The sequence below is a fragment of the Lissotriton helveticus genome, chromosome 5_1 (genome assembly GCF_964261635.1).
Source record: "Lissotriton helveticus chromosome 5_1, aLisHel1.1, whole genome shotgun sequence".
NCBI classification, from domain to species: Eukaryota; Metazoa; Chordata; class Amphibia; order Caudata; family Salamandridae; genus Lissotriton; species Lissotriton helveticus.
In genome coordinates this window covers 2,108,416,921-2,108,436,477 of record NC_136065.1, presented here as the reverse complement: position 1 = coordinate 2,108,436,477, position 19,557 = coordinate 2,108,416,921, and the positions used below count along the sequence as shown (strand labels likewise).

The following is a 19,557-nucleotide window of genomic DNA, read 5'->3' as shown; positions in this document are numbered from 1 at the left end:
TACATCACAATGCATCTTCGTCCACACCCAGCTGCCTCTCTTACCACTCCCTGCCTTTGTCTTGGCCCTGTGCGGTGTTCTGCTGCCTTTTTGCTAATGTTTTGCTGCTGAAGTTTGCACAAGAAATACAGTGTAGATGCATACATTCATACATACAAAATTGTGAGGGGGCGGGGGGGTGATGGGCAGTGCCTACCGTCCTTACCTCTTTGGTACTCTTTCCCGCAAAGGTAATTTTCGGAGTTAGGAATTTTAAATTAACTCTTGTTTGATTTTTTTCCCTATCAAAAGAGTGAGTTGATAAGATTTGTTTTGGTGGGTAAGAAAGTATGCCGCTTCAAAGTACTCTACACCCTGATCTACTTCACAATATCTACTACTCATAAGTTTTATTCTCTCCAAATCCCACTGCCTGGCCTGCACTGCTCTTGGACACCTCTTGTTTGGTGCCACTTCATGCTCACATTTCTAAATGGACTGTTCCATTCTTGTGGGGGTGGCCGGGTGCTCCTACCTCTGTGCACTCCTATTCATTTAGGTTGTTGCTAAGCCCCCTCTCTTCTTGCTCAGGTGTGACTAGGACCCTCTTTTTTTCTAACTTGCTGGATTGATAAACCTAAGAATTCATTTCACATACCAATGTTTTGAAGGCTTCCTACATTTTTAATGTTTTGGTTCAAAACAAACAATGCTTTCTTTGGATGGCAGCGTGCTGGACCCTAAAGAGGCATGTTTGGGACAGATCTCATGACTGCCCTTCCCTCAAAATTATAGCCAGCTGGGTCGCTGCTGCTGCTCCTCCCTGTATACCCCCGTATGCACCCCCCCCTACAGAATGCTGCTCATCAGGACCCCCAACCCCATTAAATTCACCCACTCATCTAGCCCCTGTCACTCTCACCCCATCAAATATATACAACTCGTTCAGCTACCACTGCTCCTTTTAAATGCACACTGATACCCTGTAGCTGAGTATGCACAGCTCATGTGAAGGGTACAGTCAATACACAAAGAGCTACAGCTCGTCGGGCTCCCTCAAATGCACACAACTCTTTAGGTGTGGAAGTCCTGGGCTCAGAATTCTGAAGATGGCGGCCTAGTGCATGGAACTGAACTGAATGCATGTATAGTGCAGTGTGAGTGATAGTGTGACTGCTTTACCTGGGGAGTTAATTGGTCTTTCAATCAATCAATCAGAATATTTGAAAAGCGCACTACTCACCCGTGAGGGTCTCAAGGCGCTGGGGGAGGGAAGGGGAGGGGTGCTGCTACTGCTGGAATAGCCAGGTCTTGAGTAGCCTCCTGAAGGTTAGTAGATCTTGGGTCTTTGGTTTGTGGAACCCTCTCCTCTTGGTGTGAGCGGTCTCGCTCATTTTTTTGACATTTATGTCCCTTCATTGCCACCTGAGACTGATCTAAATCTCTCTTTTCCGCCCACTGTACTCAGCTTGGAATCGTATACACTGAAGGAGGCATGGTCGAGGGGACCAACAAGAAGCTCGGACTCCTGTTTGCCGACTACATTGATATTTTCAAAGGAATCCCCTTCGCTGCTCCCACTAAGACCCTTGAGAAGCCGGAGCCGCACCCTGGCTGGAAAGGTAAGACAAGCCCACCTACCCAGGTCCTTCCCCGGGGCATGGGTTCCTGTTCACGGTCTTCTCAGACCTGCAGTCCAGCTAGAAGGGTAAGAAATTCCCACCTACCCAGCACCATCCCCGGGGCATGGTTTCCTGCTTATTGTCTCCTCAGACCTGCAGTCCAGCTAGAAGGGTAAGAAATGCCCACCTACCCAGCACCTTCCCCGGGGCATGGTTTCCTGTTCACTGTCTCCTCAGAGCTGCGGCCCAGCGGAAAGGTAAAAGATGCCTGTCTGACTGGCACCTTCTCTTGAGCTTGGCACGGTTTCACCTCCTCAGTGTTCTTTACTCTTTATTTTTACCGTGTTCTGTGGATATTCTGGATATTAGGCAGGACTCCTTGGGGGCATTAATTACAACATAAATTTGGAGCACATATAGTAGCCCAAAAATCTTAATCTCTGTGTACAAGATGACAGGCACCAAATATTTGACTCGGGTAGATTTTACATTAGCGCTGATAGAGCTTTGCCCTCTAAACTCTCTGCCTGGCGTCCTTCGGCAGAGACTACGTATACTTATCCATTTGCTCTCTCGGCAAATATCTTCAAGCTAGAACTTGGAACTTTCATTGCCGCTTATTCTTAGAGAGAGCCTTGGTTCTCAATGTTCTGGAGTTCCCCTCTACCCCCTCCTAACCCCATGACTTCTAAATATCTTCTGCCTAAAGTCCTCCTCACCCCATGACTTCTAAATATCTTCTGCCCAAATTCCTCCTCACCCCATGACGTCTAATATCTTCTGCTCAAAGTCCTCCTCACCCCATGACTTTTAAATATCTTCTGCCCAAAGTCCTCCTCACCACATGACTTTTAAATATCTTCTGCCCAAAGTCCTCCTCACCCCATGAGTTCTAAATATCTTCTGCCCAAAGTCCTCCTCACCCCACGAGTTCTAAATATCTTCTGCCCAAAGTCCTCCACACCCCATGAGTTCTAAATATCTTCAGCCCAAAGTCCTCCTCACCCCATGAGTTCTAAATATCTTCAGCCCAAAGTCCTCCTCACCCTATGAGTTCTAAATATCTTCAGCCCAAAGTCCTCCTCACCCTATGAGTTCTAAATATCTTCTGCCCAAAGTCCTCCTCACCCCATGAGTTCTAAACATCTTCGGCCCAAAGTCCTCCTCACCCCATGAGTTCTAAATATCCTCTGCCCAAAGTCCTCCTCACCCCATGAGTTCTAAACATCTTCGGCCCAAAGTCCTCCTCACCCCATGACATCTAAATATCTTCTGCTCGAAAGGGCTCTGATGGCCCCGGTAGCTCTACCCTCCTCCTCTCGTTTTAACCAAGAATATAAGGTTCTAAATTAGCTGGACTGAAAACTGGGCGATCACCTGCTATACTTGGCTGAAGGGTGTCTTGCTTTATCCATATCATTTTGTCGCTTGTAGCGTCCTCAGAGTGTGGCTCTCGAGTCTGAGTTGCCTCTATTCAACTCAAAAACGAAAGCCCTGAACTGTATGAAATGCCCTAATGCACCTCACTCACTTCTCAGAGCACTGAACCTGAGGTACCAAGTGAAAACCAGCAAAGAAAACAGGTCAATGCAAGCAGACGTAAAGCCCCTTTGTGCTCTTAGGTTCTCTCTGCTGCCTCCTTTATGCAGAAAATCACAACTGCATCAAAATGGGGTGGGTGAAAAGGACCATTCTATGCTAAGAATGTTTAGAAGAGCTTAACTCCAGCCAGAGAAGGTCCCCCTTTCCACAGTGATGCAACCACCCATTCAGGGTCTCCAGAAGGATTTGGAAGCAGCCACGATGCTGCATGCTCAGGGCTGACACCAACACCCCATTGTTTGGCAGAGGCCTTAGATATGAGCTGTGAGGGGGCAGGAGGCAGGTGGGGGGTCGTAGACACTGGATGTCTTTTGACTCCCTCGGTTGTTGTCCCACATGGCTCTCTAGACACTTTCATCCTAGTCCATGTTGGGAGGGAACTGCTCGGGGCCCAACACACTCATACCAGGAGGAAGGGGACTGGTGTAGAGTCAGTCACAAGTCAGTCAGCCTGGAAGCGTGGGATGAAGGGGTCATCGAAAGAGGTCTCAAAGTGTAGTTGTAATTTTTATTTGTACTCATCTTTTTGTTCTTTTTTTCAGGAACGCTGAAGACCCAGGAATTCAAACCCCGCTGTTTGCAGACTAAGATAGACCAGTCCGAATCGTTTGGGAGCACCGACTGCCTGTACCTGAACATCTGGATCCCACAGTCCAGAAAAGGAAGTAAGTGGGGGTGGGGATCACCGGGCAAGGACTATGACCTCTGGATCCAGGCCTTCAAAGACCCCTGCCTCTATCACTATGCTGGGAAGGACTCCTTAATCCAGGCTGACACCGGATGTGACTTCCCAATCCAGACAGAAACAACCTCTGAACTTTGGATCCAGATGCATAAAGCCCATGATCTCTCGACCCAGGGTCACACAGCCCACAATCCCTAGAACCAGGCTCACACAGCCCGCGATTCAGGCGCACACAGCACATGATCCCTGGATCCAGGCTCACAAAGCCTTCGATCTTTGTGATCCGTCAATCCAGGCTCAGACAATCTGTGATCCCTGAAGCCAGAGATTTAGACTCACACAGCCCATGATCTCTGGATCCAGCTCATACAGCCCATGATCTCTGGACCCAGGGTTACACTCAGCTTGTGATCTCTGGATCCAGGCTCACACAGCCCATCTTTCGATTCATACGGACACTTCCCATGGTTCTAGATCCAAGCTGGTGAGACCCGTGGTCCAGATCCAGACTGACAACACCCACGATCCCTGGATCCAGACTGACAACACCCACGATCCCTGGATCCAGACTGACAACACCCACGATCCCTGGATCCAGACTGACAACACCCACGATCCCTGGATCCAGACTGACAACACCCACGATCCCTGGATCCAGACTGACAACACCCACGATCCCTGGATCCAGACTGACAACACCCACGATCCCTGGATCCAGACTGACAACACCCACGATCCCTGGATCCAGACTGACAACACCCACGATCCCTGGATCCAGACTCAGACACCCACGACCCCTGGATCCAGACTGAGACACCCACGACCCCTGGATCCAGACTCAGACACCCACAGCCTCTAGATCAGGGGTCTCCCACCTTTTCAGTAATTAGAGCTACTTATGTTCAAGTAAAATTATCCCAAGCTACTAATAATATTAGTGCCATACACAAGAAAAGGTTATATTAGTGGCCACCCTATGCGAGATTACCCGCCGTGATCACCACAGTGCAGAATTACCAGCAGTAATTTAAAAAAACTTTTTTTTAATTTTGAATGCCTTTACCAAGAGTAGTCATGACAGCCACAGCTGCAGTGCCCCTGGCCCCAAGGTAATACATAGCAATGTAATAATATTAGTCATAAATCTCCCAATGCTGCATGATTTATCATTCAAATATCAGCTTTAAATATAGCATGGGAATTGTGGGTTTTGAAAATCTACACATTTTCATCTTGAATATTCACTTTTCACTTTTGGGATACATATATTAATCCAACCAAGCAAAAAGCTTCTAGTTTAGTAGGCTGGAATTCACACGGGAGAGCTGCTCAGAGGAAGCTGGGGAGCTACCCGTGGTTCACAAGCTTCTCGTGATAGAAGCCTGCTCCAGATCCACGAATGTGCCGCGCTTTGTGCCCAGAAAAGCTGCAGAGAGCCATGCAATGGGCAACCTCTGCACGCGCCTAGTTCACCAGAGGCTACTGGTGGCATGCAGGCGCCACCATCTTTCTGGTTACACCAGGGCTTGCACTTTCCTGCTCATTATGCAGTGTGGGCTTATTCCCAACAGCACTCTCAGGGTAGAGACTGAGGCAGCATCATGTCTGTGCCATGAGTCACAGAGACATAAATAAACCAGGTTTTGTGCATTGTTTTAGCCTGGGGTCCACATATTTCTAGATGCACCTATTTATGTGGCTAAGGGAATGTTGGCAGGTCAAGGGCCTGATTTAGAGTTGGGTGGTGATCGAAGATCTCCCGCCTTCCCTTATCAGAGGATTGACAGTTACCACCCAAGCCTCATTAGGCCCATACTTATTTGCTGAGAATCAATCATTGGGCAGCCATCTTGGATGTTCCCATTCTCTATGAGGTCTACCTATAATACCATACAACATAAGTGGGAGTGTGGTCCAAGCTGTGAGACTTGTATTTAAAAAGTGAGACTGTTGTCGCTGGTGTATAATACACAAGTGACATTGGGCCCGATCCACAGAACTAACTTAAGACAAAATCCTAAACTTACTACCATTTTAGTATTCACAGAAGGCACTTACTCATTTCGGTATTCACAGAAGTTAGGAGTCCTAACTTTACTACTCATAAACTGAGAAAAATTCTAATTTTAAGACTTTCGATATTCACAGAAGGCATTTAGGAGTCCTAAAGTTAGAAGTCCTAACTTCTGTGAATACCAAAATGAGTAAGTGCCTTCTGTGAATACCAAAATGGTTGTAAGTTTAGGATTTTGTCTTAAGTTAGTTCTGTGAATCGGGTCCATTGTGTGCAAGGCAACGTAACTCACATCCGAAAGAGTCAGATTTGTAGCGTTTGGGCTAAAAGGCATTTTAAAAGTCTAAGGAGTATAACAAAAAGGTATTTTTTTATATGGAAATCATACATGATGTGTAGTGTAGTTAATTTTCAATCAAGGCCGGCTTTAGGGCAGGTGGTGCCTGTGCAACTATTTTTGTTGCCCCCCTTCCTCCCCAATTGCCTCCTCCTTTATGGATTCCCTCACTACCACCTTCCAAGGGTGCCCCTCATCTCTCCATAGCTCCTATCGCACACGTTTTTAATTTCTTTTATAGTGCTTCTCATGCCAATGTATGGTTTCAGTGCCCTTTAAGTCCACACACATTATAGATACAAGTGTGTCAATAAATGTATAGGTTATCTAAGAAAATGAGGACTACAAGGTGTATGAGTCACGTGTCATCCATAATGGTAGGCAGTATATTTCAAGAGTGCTTGGTCTCAAAAAGAACCAACTCAGGATTTAAACCGTAATTCATTGGCGGGGGTTGGCGCAACTAATAAGATTTATTTCTACCCAACAAACCGTTCAAAGTAACCAAAGACGGGGGAAAACATAAGGTTCTATAAACATATGCCTTTCAGTGGGAAACAACCTTTACAACGCAGCCATTACATCGCACTACATTTACAACGCAGTCATTACATCGCAACATCCTTTACAACGCATGTCACTACAACGCATCCATTACATTGCATGTCGCTACAACGCATGACACTACAAAGCATTTCACTACAACGCAGGCATTACATTGCATGTCATTACAACGCATACCATTACAACGCATAGTACCCCCTAGACTATCCAACACTTACCCTACTGTTGCACCCCATGGAGTTAGAATAGTAATTTTTACCCCTACACTATCCAACACTTACCTTAAATGCAATGTATTGTATGCGTTGTAATGGTATGCATTGTAAAGGTATAATGCGATGCAATAGAATGCGTTGTAAAAGTAGTTAAAAAAAATTTGTTGTGGTGGTATGCGATATACATGTATGCGTTTTAATGGATGTTGCGATATAAAAACTGCGTTGTAAAGGCATGCATTGTAAATGTATGCGTTTTATTGTCATACATTCCTTTCAGTGCATGCTGCTGTTTGATAGCAGTTCATAGCTCACCATGGTTTTGTTAACTTACGAGCTGTCTACATAAAATAAAATTCTGTGATATGCAAGTTACAGGTGCTTTGTAGCAGGTACGTTTATCCTCTGCACTACTTTAGTAAACGTTATACGAAATCGTCCATACTGATTTTTTATGTTTCCTTTCTGTCTTTGTTCACTTTAATTATCAGTCAAGTGTCATCAGCCCAGTCGTAGAACACATTTTAATGGGTTTTATTCTAATATTTAAAATATGTACTAATAAGGGGGGAAAATACCGGCTTTGGGTAATTTTCCAAAATTTGTACCGGCCAGGGCATGAAAATTGGCAGTATAAAACCGGCCAGGTGGCAGCCCTACACACGGCCCGCCTGCAGAGAGTGCGTACACTTGCTCTTCTCTCTGCAGTCTACACATACATGCTCTACCTCTAGGGGGCGCTGTCACTTTCTCTTCTCTCCTGCAGTTTCCACCCACATGTCCTACCTCTAGGGGCCGCTGACACCTTCTCTTCTCTCCTGCAGTTTCCACCCACATGCCCTACCTCTAGGGGCGCTGACACCTTCTCTTCTCTCCTGCAGTTTCCACCCACATGCCCTACCTCTAGGGGGCGCTGTCACCTTCTCTTCTCTCCTACAGTTTCCACCCACATGCCCTACCTCTAGGGGCGCTGACACCTTCTCTTCTCTCCTACAGTTTCCACCTACATGTCCTACCTCTAGGGGGCGCTGTCACCTTCTCTTCTCTCCTACAGTTTCCACCCACATGCCCTACCTCTAGGGGCGCTGACACCTTCTCTTCTCTCCTGCAGTTTCCACCCACATGCCCTACCTCTAGGGGGCGCTGTCACCTTCTCTTCTCTCCTGCAGTTTACACCCACATGTCCTACCTCTAGGGGGCGCTGTCACCTTCTCTTCTCTCCTGCAGTTTACACCCACATGCCCTACCTCTAGGGGGCGCTGACACCTTCTCTTCTCTCCTGCAGTTTCCACCCACATGTCCTACCTCTAGGGGGCGCTGTCACCTTCTCTTCTCTCCTGCAGTTTACACCCACATGCCCTACCTCTAGGGGGCGCTGTCACCTTCTCTTCTCTCCTGCAGTTTACACCCACATGCCCTACCTCTAGGGGGCGCTGACACCTTCTCTTCTCTCCTGCAGTTTCCACCCACATGTCCTACCTCTAGGGGGCGCTGTCACCTTCTCTTCTCTCCTGCAGTTTCCACCCACATGTCCTACCTCTAGGGGGCGCTGTCACCTTCTCTTCTCTCCTGCAGTTTCCACCCACGTGTCCTATCTCTAGGGGGCGCTGTCACCTTCTCTTCTCTCCTGCAGTTTCCACCCACGTGTCCTACCTCTAGGGGGCGCTATCACCTTCTCTTCTGCAGTTTCCACCCACATGTCCTACCTCTAGTGGGCGCTGTCACCTTCTCTTCTCTCCTGCAGTCTCCACCCACATGTCCTACCTCTAGGGGGCGCGGTCACCTTCTCTTCTCTCCTACAGTTTCCACCCACATGTCCTACCTCTAGGGGGCGCTGTCACCTTCTCTTCTCTCCTACAGTTTCCACCCACATGTCCTACCTCTAGGGGGCGCTGTCACCTTCTCTTCTGCAGTTTCCACCCACATGTCCTACCTCTAGGGGGCGCTGTCACCTTCTCTTCTCTCCTACAGTTTCCACCCACATGTCCTACCTCTACTGGGCGCTGTCACCTTCTCTTCTGCAGTTTCCACCCACATGTCCTACCTCTAGTGGGCGCTGTCACCTTCTCTTCTCTCCTGCAGTCTCCACCCACATGTCCTACCTCTAGGGGGCGCTGACACCTTCTCTTCTCTCCTGCAGTTTCCACCCACATGTCCTACCTCTAGGGGTGCTGAAACCTTCTCTCCTCTCCTGCAGTTTCCACCCACATGCCCTACCTCTAGGGGGCGCTGACACCTTCTCTTCTCTCCTACAGTTTCCACCCACATGTCCTACCTCTAGGGGGCGCTGTCACCTTCTCTTCTCTCCTGCAGTTTCCACCCACATGTCCTACCTCTAGGGGTGCTGAAACCTTCTCTCCTCTCCTGCAGTTTCCACCCACATGCCCTACCTCTAGGGGGCGCTGACACCTTCTCTTCTCTCCTGCAGTTTCCACCCACATGTCCTACCTCTAGGGGGCACTGTCACCTTCTCTTCTGTAGTTTCCACCCACATGTCCTACCTCTAGGGGGCGCTGTCACCTTCTCTTCTCTCCTACAGTTTCCACCCACATGTCCTACCTCTAGGGGGCGCTGACACCTTCTCTTCTCTCCTGCAGTTTCCACCCACATGTCCTACCTCTACTGGGCGCTGTCACCTTCTCTTCTCTCCTGCAGTTTCCACCCACATGTCCTACCTCTAGGGGGCGCTGACACCTTCTCTTCTCTCCTACAGTTTCCACCCACATGTCCTACCTCTAGGGGCCGCTGACACCTTCTCTCCTACAGTTTCCACCCACATGTCCTACCTCTAGGGGGCGCTGTCACCTTCTCTTCTCTCCTACAGTTTCCACCCACATGTCCTACCTCTAGGGGTCGCTGACACCTTCTCTTCCCTCCTGCAGTTTCCACCCACATGTCCTACCTCTAGGGGCCGCTGTCACCTACTCTTCTGCAGTTTCCACCCACATGTCCTACCTCTAGGGGCCGCTGACACCTTCTCTTCTGCAGTTTCCACCCACATGTCCTACCTCTAGGGGGCGCTGTCACCTTCTCGTCCGTCCTGCAGTTGCCACCCACATGTCCTACCTCTAGGGGCCGCTGTCACCTTCTCTTCTCTCCTGCAGCTTCCACCCACATTTCCTACCTCTAGGGGCCGCTGACACCTTCGCTTCTGCAGTTTCCACCAACATGTCCTACCTCTAGGGGGCACTGTCACCTTCTCTTCTCTCCTGCAGTTTCCACCCACATGTCCTACCTCTAGGGGCCGCTGACACCTTCTCTTCTCTCCTGCAGTTTCCACCCACATGTCCTACCTCTAGGGGGCGCTGACACCTTCTCGTCTCTCCTACAGTTTCCACCCACATGTCCTACCTCTAGGGGGCGCTGTCACCTTCTCTTCTCTCCTGCAGTTTACACCCACATGTCCTACCTCTAGGGGGCGCGGTCACCTTCTCTCCTCTCCTGCAGTTTCCACCCACATGTCCTACCTCTAGGGGGTGCTGTCACCTTCTCTCCTCTCCTACAGTTTCCACCCACATGTCCTACCTCTAGGGGGCGCTGTCACCTTCTCTTCTCTCCTACAGTTTCCACCCACATGCCCTACCTCTAGGGGGCGCTGTCACCTTCTCTCCTCTCCTGCAGTTTCCACCCACATGCCCTACCTCTAGGGGGTGCTGTCACCTTCTCTCCTCTCCTACAGTTTCCACCCACATGTCCTACCTCTAGGGGGCGCTGTCACCTTCTCTTCTCTCCTACAGTTTCCACCCACATGCCCTACCTCTAGGGGGCGCTGTCACCTTCTCTCCTCTCCTGCAGTTTCCACCCACATGCCCTACCTCTAGGGGGCGCTGTCACCTTCTCTTCTCTCCTGCAGTTTCCACCCACATGTCCTACCTCTAGGGGGTACTGTCACCTTCTCTTCTCTCCTGCAGTTTCCACCCACGTGTCCTATCTCTAGGGGGCGCTGTCACCTTCTCTTCTCTCCTGCAGTTTCCACCCACATGTCCTACCTCTAGGGGGCGCTGACACCTTCTCTTCTCTCCTGCAGTTTCCACCCACATGTCCTACCTCTAGGGGGCGCTGACACCTTCTCTTCTCTCCTGCAGTTTCCACCCACATGTCCTACCTCTAGGGGGCGCTGTCACCTTCTCTTCTCTCCTGCAGTTTCCACCCACATGTCCTACCTCTAGGGGGCGCTGACACCTTCTCTTCTCTCCTGCAGTTTCCACCCACATGTCCTACCTCTAGGGGGCGCTGTCACCTTCTCTTCTCTCCTGCAGTTTCCACCCACGTGTCCTATCTCTAGGGGGCGCTGTCACCTTCTCTTCTCTCCTGCAGTTTCCACCCACGTGTCCTACCTCTAGGGGGCGCTGTCACCTTCTCTTCTGCAGTTTCCACCCACATTTCCTACCTCTAGGGGCCGCTGACACCTTCTCTTCTGCAGTTTCCACCCACATGTCCTACCTCTAGGGGGCGCTGTCACCTTCTCTCCTCTCCTTCAGTTTCCACCCACATGTCCTACCTCTAGGGGCCGCTGACACCTTCTCTTCTCTCCTGCAGTTTCCACCCACATGTCCTTCCTCTAGGGGGCGCTGACACCTTCTCTTCTCTCCTGCAGTTTCCACCCACATGTCCTACCTCTAGGGGGCGCTGTCACCTTCTCTTCTGTCCTGCAGGTGCCACCCACATGTCCTACCTCTAGGGGGCGCTGACACCTTCTCTTCTCTCCTACAGTTTCCACCCACATGCCCGTCATGGTCTGGATTTATGGTGGAGGCTTCCTGCTGGGGGCGAGTCAGGGAGCCAACTTCTTGGGCAACTACTTGTACGACGGTGAAGAGCTGGCAGTGCGCGGCAATGTCATCGTGGTGACCTTCAACTACCGCGTGGGACCCCTGGGGTTCCTGAGCACGGGAGATGAAAATGCTCCAGGTAAGGCAGAGACGTTTTAAGGCATGGGCAAAGTGGGCACTGGCCCAGGCTTTCAGGGGGGCCGGGTCTGTTCTGCAGTCTTTCCCTGATGACTTTGAATCATTCTCAATTTGTTTTAAGTACCGTTTTTCTTTAACCCCTCCCCTGCTGGTGACGGAACCACTCCGTCATCAGCTGCGGTCGCGCTGTGCTGATGACGGAGCGGTTCCGTCACGGCCCGCTTGGCACGCCTGCGCAGCGCGTATTCCGCGCCTGCGCTGAGCGTTCCATTGAGCGGGCGGGGCCGCGACGGAACCGCTCCGTCATGAGCACAGCGCAACCGCGGCTGGTGACGGAGCGGTTCCGTCACCAGCATACGCCCACCGCGCGGCCGCCCCGCCCCCTTAGCACTGCGGCGGAATAGCCGCCGCAGTGAAGGGGTTAATTTACTGTTGATGCTGGTGGTGTATGGAGGTCTTACAGACATTTTGCAGGGAAATGTTGTATTGGTTTTTCAACACCCGATCCAAGATCCATAAAAAAAGTTTCTTTTAGATCTAAATCGAACCTCACACCTAAGAAATGGGAGGTGTTTACAGAGATTATTGGAACTAATATTAGTGAGTTTTTATTTATTTTATTTTTATGTCTTTTTTTATTTATTTGGAAAGTTTTGTATAGCGCAAACTAAACCCTTACGAGTATCAGAGCGCTTTACAAGATAGAAAGTAAAAAATGTAGGTGAGTCTCGTACAAACAAGTAAATAATACCAACTAGCAATTATATAACAGGTAGATATAAATAGTACAGGTATATTTAGCCATGAGAATAGCTTTCACTTCATTTTTGAAGAATGCAGTAGAAGGATTCTTTCTTGTTTCTGGGGGCAAAGCATTCCAAATCCTGGGAGCCATTCTTGAGGAGGACAGTTGATATGTTTTCTTCTTGACAAATCGTTGAGGTTTCAGTAGAAGATTCTTGGAGCTCCTTGCGGATCTATTCCCACAAGAGAGCACCAGTTTCTGAGCTAGATATCTCAGAGTGCTGTGATGAGTTGCTGGTGTATTATAATATCGAGACCACGCATCACTTGCCCTGACTATTAGATGAAAACATATTTTGACTATGGATTGGTATGGCTGTGCATTGTCAGTGCCCTGGCCTAAGAGGGCATGAAAGAGTTGAAATTGGATCAATCAATTCAAAGCTATTCGGAACAGGAGCTGTTAGCCTCTAAGGGCCATATGTATCAACATTCCGTTTTGCGATTCCTAAATAGCGATTTTTAAGGAATCGCTATTTAGAAATCGCAAAATGGTATGCATGTAGAAATTAGCTTCTTTTTAGCGATTTCTTAAAATTCCTTAATTGCGATTAGCAAATTGCTAATCGCAATTAAGGAATAATTTCCCATTCATTTCTATGGGCCAGGAGGCCCATAGGAATGAAGGGGAAATTTGCGATTCGCAATTTGCTAATCGCAAATTGTGAATATTTTCAAGGGTGCAGGGGTGTCCAAAGGACACCCTGTTGCACCCCTGAAATCGGCATGGGTGCACATGTGGCGCACATACATGCCCTAAGGGCATGTATGTGCGTCACATGGCACTTAGAAAATTGAAAAAATATGCATTTTGAAAGGAATTCGCAACTTAACACCAACTAGAAGTTGGTGGTAAATTGCGATTCCTTAAGGCCAATTTGCTAATTTTTTTGGCTTCTTACATTGCATTTAAGGAATCGCAAAGTTTGCAATTCCTTAAATGCAATCGCAAGATAAGGAATCGTATATTTTGCGATTCCTTATTTTTCAAGCAGATTGGCTTGATGCATACCATTAGTCCAAATTGCATTCGCAAACGCCGAAATTCTGGGAATTTCGGCGTTTGCGAAGTCAATTTGGCTTGATACATATGGCCCTAAATCCCTTTTTTTTTAAGTTCAAGAAAATTTTATTTGATAACAAAAACAAAAAGGCAAGGTGTCAATACAAAGTACAATGGAAATATAAAACATGGTGAGTTATAGGAGATAAAACAAGCATAAAATTGTAAATAATATCAAGGGGAAAATCCTGGCATTGGAATGTAAAAGGAAAAGGCATGTAAACATTAAACATAAAAGTAAGAGAATACCTGAAAGAAATATAAAAATAATACAATAAGAAAAAGAGAGATGGAATGTAATGAGCGCTCAAGGAGGTTTAAGGACCTCTTGTTGTGAGGGCAGTGGATGAAACGAACGGTTAGCACATGTGTCCAAGTAAAGCGTGATAGGGAGCCATAGGCCTAAACGTTTTGCAGCCATGTGGGCCGGAAAAACAAAAGCAGTATCTAGTCTATGGTTATGGCAAACATTAAACCACCACGCCTTGAAGGAGACATTGGTAAAGTCTTTCCAATTAACCGTTATCTGCTGGAATGCAGCGGCCAATAACAAGTCAATAATCTGAGGCTTTAAATCAACATTGTCCCAGCAAGGGGAAAGGCTACCTAAGAAAATGTTAACGTAAGAGAAAGGGATATTCGTGTGAAAAATCAAGTTGATCTGAGTCCAAACCTGTAACCAAAAAGCATGAACAGATGTACATAAGAACAACATATGAAACAAAGTTGCGTGTGGGGAAGAACAAGACCAGCATGTATGAGAAGTAGTGGGGAAGCGCTTGTGAAGGTCAAAAGGTGTAAAGAGAAGTCTGTTATAAATAAAAAACAGGGACTGTGTCAAAGATGCCGCTCTTGAAGATGTACGTATCTTGGTCCAAATTTTATCCCATAATGGCCCTAAATCCCTAAGATCTCCCTAAGGTAAGGGTCACCAATCTCAGTGTAGTCCCACACACATAATGGTCAGTGCTGGTGCTTGTGTGGCGCGAAGGATGGGAGATGCTGTGTGTGCAGTGCAGCTAAGGCGGAAGTCCAGTAGACCTGCCTTATCTGCAGCACTGATCTCTGGTGTTTGCCAGCTCTAAATGAATGAATGAAGGCAGGGTCTTGCACTCCTCAACACCATAAAAGCTGCCTCAAGGCGCTGCAAGAAATAGGAGCAAACGAATGACGTAAGAACCTTGTACATAGAAGGACTTTCCTGAAAATGCTAGAATTTCACCAGAAAGGTACTTTCTGGGTAGCAGTTGTTGGCGTTAGGCATCTGGGACCCGATGTAGGTAATAGTGAAATACCGAATTCTAAATACCGAATTTTACCGATTCGGTATTTAGAAATCGGTATTTCAGATGTAGGTAAAAATTTGGTAAAAAATACTGAATCCTTAATATTCATTATTACCGAATCGGTAATTGAGATTCGGTAATAACGAATACCTACCCATTCATTCCTATGGGCTTGGAGGCCCATAGGAATGAATGTGAAGACATGCCCTAAGGGCATGGATGTGCGCCATATGGCACTTCAAAAAAAGCAAGAAAGTGCTTTTTTAAAGATATTCGATAATTACCACCAACTTGTAATTACCGATTCCTTAAGGCCCAAAAACACTCTTTTATGTGCTTTCTACATTGCATTTAAGGAATCGGTATTGCCGATTCCTTAAATGCAAGGCCAATAAGGAATCGGTATTAAGGAATCGGTATTTACCGATTCCTTATTACCGATTCCTTCCCTACATCAGGAATGGCTAAATACCGGACGGTAGCAGTGAAATTTACCGAATTTCACCGTTACCGACCGGTATTTGGGCCACCTACATCGGGCCCCTGGTTAGGGGAGTTGGTGAAACAAGAAGAAAACATGGTGGCAAGAGTGCCAATGAAGGAACAAGGGAGACAGTACTTTAAGTGGGAAGAGAAAGATGGGGGCTCTCTAAATCAGGGGTGGCCAAAGAAGCATAACTGATATTCAGTTTGGCAAGGGGCGTGACATGTGTAATTATGGGTGTGCCTGAACCATGAGAACTAGACTTCTGTGTGTGATACATCACGCCACCTGGCCCATATTTGGGTGCCTATCTCTGTGTTTCCTGCAAGTGCGTCCAAATACATCACAGAACAATGAACAAATAAACCTAAAACCAGCCAGACCTACTGGCTTTAAAATTGCTTTTCGCAGTGATTTTTATTTAGCCACCGCCTTTCTTCCTTTCACATTACTCTGCAATCTCACACTTCCATCTCTCTATCACTATCTTTTCGCATCCTCCTTCCACAGGAACTTCTTTTTAGGTCTGGGATTTTGATAGAACAGCTGTCAAATAGACCTACTGCTAACAGTTTACAGAGTGGGCATTAGGTCCACCCCTTTCAACCATTGGCTTATTTTGACAAATTTCATAAAAAGGACCAGTGTCATTTGAGATGTCATAAGTGATGCCACTGACCATTTCATGAATGATGTAACATGTGAGGTCATAAGCAGTGCATGGTGGGGGCTTAAGTTATAGTTAGCTCAGGTAACTATAACTGCTGAATTGCTATAGTTTTATACCAGTGAAATTTGAGCCTAACTATAACATCCCTATAACCTTCGTTTTTTCAGTGAATTTCTAAGGTTTAAAAAAAATCTTCCTAACTATAATGTCCCTGTTTGTAACACGTCATCTTGATGGTGATTTTGGTAATGTGTCGTCAGCAGCCAGAGATATGAGGAGGAGTTCGCTGATCAGACAAGGGGCGGAATTAGATATGAAAACATACAAGTGACAGGAAAGTTGTAGGAGCAACACTGTTACTTACCTGGACACAGACTAGGGTGGTCTTAGTTTGCTTTGTGTAGTTTTCTGCAAAGAAGTCAGTCCACTAATATGCCTATTGAGGCAGCCACATGTGGCCAAAACTTGCATATGTGGCTCTAGGGTTGGCTAGTGCCAAGGGATATGTGTCACCTTTGTAAAATGCTTTGAAGTCATCCCAATTTTTGTCGAGGATGGTCTGATATGATGGCTGACTAAACAAAGAGTGTGAACACTGAAATGGGCTTGTGGTTGATCTATGAAGTTTTGCTCCAGAACATTCTAAGTTTCAAGTCGATTGAAGAATTTTGAGTAAATGACTGATAATAGCTCATTAAATATAGGCCCAGCGAGTTCAGTATTTCGAGTTCAGTATTTCGAAGTCTTTTTCGAAAAAAGTTCATGGCAATTGGGGATACTATGCCAGTGCCCATTTTGAAACGTTTCGTACGGATGATTCTCCTGTTGTGGTAAGATCATGAGGATGGCCAAGGTTGCGCCTGCAATAATTGGGTCTTCTTCAGGGCAGAGTGCAAAGCTGGAGATGAAGCGTCTCTCAGTAGAAGTGAATTTATTTTAGCCCCTTCGACGCTCATGACGAGCTCAGCTCGTCATGGAGTTTCCATTGATTTCAATGGAAATTACATGGAAGATTATCAGGGACCTTAGCATCCAAGTGGTTAACATCTACTGCTTTCAGTGCCTGTCTCTTCTAGTTTTCCTAGTGAGGAGGGGCCGGGTTGTAACATAATAAGGTGTTTATTTTTTCCCAGCAAGACCAGTGCTTTTTAAAGTCTGGTCAGGTTGGGCTGAGAATGTCCTTTTTCAGATTTTGAAATGCATTTGTTTTTTTAATCAGGTAACTATGGACTCTGGGACCAGCACATGGCCATTTCCTGGGTGAAGAGAAACATTGTTGCCTTTGGGGGTGACCCGGATAACATCACCCTCTTCGGGGAGTCTGCCGGGGGAGCCAGTGTCAGTCTACAGGTAAGAAATCTGCGGATTCCTTCCACTGGCGATAGACCAGATAGGACTGTGTCGTGACGGGCTTCATCCGTTGCCATCTCAGTACACTACTGTGGCATCCATAGGTATTTGTTGAATGCAAACCTACCTAGAAAGCAACAGAGCACTGAACAAGGGTGGGAGTCCTCAGCAGCAATTCAGGATTGTTTACAAGGAACCCGGATGTGTTTACGAGGGGATTTCTTTCAAGTGGAGCTGTAGTGTTCTCTGAAGAATTGGGTGTTCAGCTCCTTTATGACTGCAGTAGGGTTGAGGTAGTTCTGACGTTGACTTAGATACTGGGCTTTGGGTTTCTCTTCGTGTGTTTTTGGTTTCTAGTCTTGTGATGTCCTGGTTTCTAGTTTGGCGCTTTAAAGCGACATCAGCAGAACCTGGAACGATGCATTGCAGTAATGACTAAAATTAGGCTCAATCAAACATGTATTTCTTGATTTGTCGCCCTTTGCTATACCTGCGCTGTTTCTGGTTCTGGAAGGACCAGTGGTGCCGCAGTGATGGATCATCTCAACTCAGTTGGGTTTTCGAAAGGGACTCTGAACTGCGACTGTGCCAGTGAAAACCCTGGACGATATCAGGTCTATTCTGGACGGTGATGGAGTGGCTGCTATGATAATGTTAGCCTTCAACGCCATCTCCCAGACCATCCTAGTACATAGGCGCGAGGCCGCTAGGATTGCTGGGACAGTCCTGGTTTGGTTCCCTTCATTTCTCCAAGGCCGGACTATAGGCAATTGTAGATCTTCTCTCAAGTCCATCATGTTTGGAGTTCCACAAGGCTCAGTACTTAGTCCTACACTTTCCAATGTAAACATGGAACCCGGCTACTCTCACTGAGTCTTTTGGAATAACTTTTCACACCTACAAAGTGACACTTGATTATAAGATTATATGAAAACCTTCTTGAGTCCGTGGCCAACTTAAACGGCATTATAAGCGCAACAATGGTTCAGGAAATAATTAAAAAGAACAACAGTTGTCACATATGATGGGACATTTAAAGAACAAAAAATTAATAATGAAGTACCCACAAATGTTGATCAAGGAAATGTGTTAATAAACGAATACAAAATACACAAATACACAATAATACATTGGTGCTCTCAAAGTTACACAAACATATACAACTAAGAAAATACAAACTTAAGTGTAAATGAAGAAACAATGGCAGAGGAGAAAATACAAAAACAAGTTTGTCAGATGTCAAAAACACAACATATGCTTCCTCTTGATTTTTTGCCTAGGAAGGTGTCGGCGGCATTTCGACCTTGCTAATTATCAGGTCATCATCAGGACATAATCAAACGAAGAGCGCAAACATCAAATATTCAATCTGTAAATGAGGATAATTGCAATACTGATCCACTCTCAGGCAAGAAATCAATGAGAGCCCCACAATTGTATCAAAGCAACTCTAATTTGAAAAAGACAAGTCTAGCATGAAAGGCATGAAGGGGTCCAAGGGAAATATCACTGCTCGCTCTTCTCGTCACTATGTCCGAAAAGACTTCTTCTCGGACATAGTGACGAGAAGAGCGGGCAGTGATTCAAGCATCTAAAATAGATAAGTGACTTGGAGCTGAGAGGCGACCCGGAGCATATTGTGGCATGAAGGCGTCCCATGAACCAATATGCTAGACCAGCCATTGAATAAACATCCTTTGCCCAAGCACACACAAAGAATACTTCAGGACACTAGGACTTGGATGCGCAACTAGTGTAGGCTGGTTGGATTTACTTTGTTGATTGAGTCTGCTGTAGACTGCGACTAGTGTCTGCCTTGGGGGAGCCGAGTCTTTGCCCGCCTTCTTCATTCAAGAACTCTGACCTGTTCCACCATAGGTCCATTTTATGGAAAAATTAAACTACCCCAACTACGTCAAGGCTGATCTGATTGCCTTGTGCAGCCTTCCCGATTACTGGGCACTTGTTCTCA

At 46.9% G+C, this 19,557-nt stretch overlaps 1 protein-coding gene across 1 annotated transcript in view; it reads left to right on the top strand.

The window, feature by feature from the left end:
* LOC144756381 (bile salt-activated lipase-like) overlaps positions 1 to 19,557 on the top strand; it is a 62,157-nt gene that overhangs the window by 7,496 nt on the left and 35,104 nt on the right. The window contains exons 2-5 of the mRNA XM_078646160.1: positions 1,448 to 1,601; positions 3,746 to 3,868; positions 11,732 to 11,929; positions 17,455 to 17,585. Coding sequence (XP_078502286.1) covers positions 1,448 to 1,601; positions 3,746 to 3,868; positions 11,732 to 11,929; positions 17,455 to 17,585 — 606 coding nt within the window. The remainder of the gene's footprint in view (positions 1 to 1,447; positions 1,602 to 3,745; positions 3,869 to 11,731; positions 11,930 to 17,454; positions 17,586 to 19,557) is intronic.